The sequence below is a fragment of the Sphaeroforma arctica genome (assembly GCF_001186125.1).
Source record: "Sphaeroforma arctica JP610 unplaced genomic scaffold supercont1.6506, whole genome shotgun sequence".
Classification (NCBI taxonomy): Eukaryota; class Ichthyosporea; order Ichthyophonida; genus Sphaeroforma; species Sphaeroforma arctica.
The window spans coordinates 1-1,639 of record NW_014034052.1 but is presented as its reverse complement, the minus strand read 5'-3'; the positions used below and the strand labels follow the sequence as shown (position 1 = coordinate 1,639).

The window sequence follows — 1,639 nt, the reverse complement described above, 5'->3', positions numbered from 1 at the left end:
ATGTATGTCTATATATGTCTATTTATATATATATTGATATATATAAATATATGTATATATATGTATATATATATTTTGTATGAATAGATATATTTATACATTACTCAAAAGACGAAAGACATTTTATATGTATCTATATTTAACATACATCCCCGTAGCTGCACACGCTCTGATATTATTTATTCATATGGCTTAGTTTAAATAAAGTGAGCTCGTCTGTCTGTTGAACACTCTGACAAACAACGTTACGAGATGTTCATTCCGATAGCATCGCATACCATGATCACACCCTTTTATGTCACAAACATATCCCATCAATATGTACATGTGTACTGCACAGGCTCCGTTCCGCAAAAAAATTATCGGTCCGTACTATTGGTTCGACATCCGCCACAGTGAAGCCACACGCTTGTGAGTGGCCCAACTGTGGTCAGATATGTGCCAGTGCTGCTAACCTGAAGAGTCATATGCGTGTGCACACGGGCGAACGTCCCTATGCGTGTGGCTATCCTGGGTGCGGCAAGGAGTTCACACAAAGTGGTAGTTTGAAAGAACACAAACGCCTGCACACAGGCGAACGTCCCTATGCGTGTGACTATCCTGGATGTGGTATGGAGTTTCCTCGGAAATATTATTTGGATAGCCACAAACGCGTGCACACGGGCGAACGTCCCTATGCGTGTGACTATCCTGGGTGTGGCAAGGAGTTCACACAAAGTGGTTATTTGGATAGACACAAACGCGCACACGGGCGAACGTCCCTATGCGTGTGATTGTCCTGGGTGTGGCAAGGAGTACACCACAAATGGTAGTTTGGAAAGACACAAACGCATTCACGTTGGCAAACACGGTGTACTCAACTGATTACACATAAAGCGCTGCACAGGTGGGGCTATGCAATAAATATACGCTACTTTGTTTGTCGCCATGACAACGTTGATTCACAAGGTATTTATATATACGCTACTTCGTTTGTCGCCATGACAATGTTGATTCACAAGGTATTTATATATACGCTACTTCGTCTGTTTCCATGACAACGTTGATTCATAAAGTATTTATTGACATCCATGCCGTTGTAGCAATGCGCGATGCGCGTGTTCAAACCCGAGCCATTGAAGTCGTCTACTAATATGTGATTTAGGCTGGGCGTTGGTTATTTGCTTGCGAGCCGTTGAACTCGTCTACTAATATGTGATTTAGGCTGGGCGTTAGTTATTTGCATGCGAGCCATTGAATTCGTTTACTAATATGTGATTTAGGCTGGGCGTTAGTTATTTGCATGCGAGCCATTGAACTCGTCTACTAATATGTGATTTAGGCTGGGCGTTAGTTATTTGCATGCGAGCCATTGAACTCGTCTACTAATATGTGATTTAGGCTGGGCGTTTGTAATTTGCAAGCGAGCTTGAACACCTGCCGGCGAACTGTAGGCTCTACTGAGTGAACTGTGGGCTCTACTGAGTGAACTGTAGGCTTACTGTGTGTGCTTCTTAATATATATACAGAGGCTGTAATAGGATGCGAAGCTATTGTTGTTGGGGTCTTTTGTTCTCTCCATATGCGCTATTATTTCGGTCAGACGAGTATTCAGGGCAGTACACAGTTACTTGGTGTATATTTGTTAGTACACAGTTAC

At 42.5% G+C, this 1,639-nt stretch overlaps 1 protein-coding gene across 1 annotated transcript; it reads left to right on the top strand.

Annotated features, from left to right (window-relative positions):
- Positions 1-467: 467 nt before the first annotated feature.
- Positions 468-964, top strand: SARC_15656 (hypothetical protein; the record flags this gene model as incomplete). Its single annotated transcript, XM_014290229.1, has 1 exon — positions 468-964. The coding sequence occupies one exon, from the start codon at positions 468-470 to the stop codon at positions 771-773; it is 306 nt and encodes a 101-aa protein (XP_014145704.1). The 3' UTR covers positions 774-964.
- Between the last annotated feature and the right edge of the window lie 675 nt (positions 965-1,639).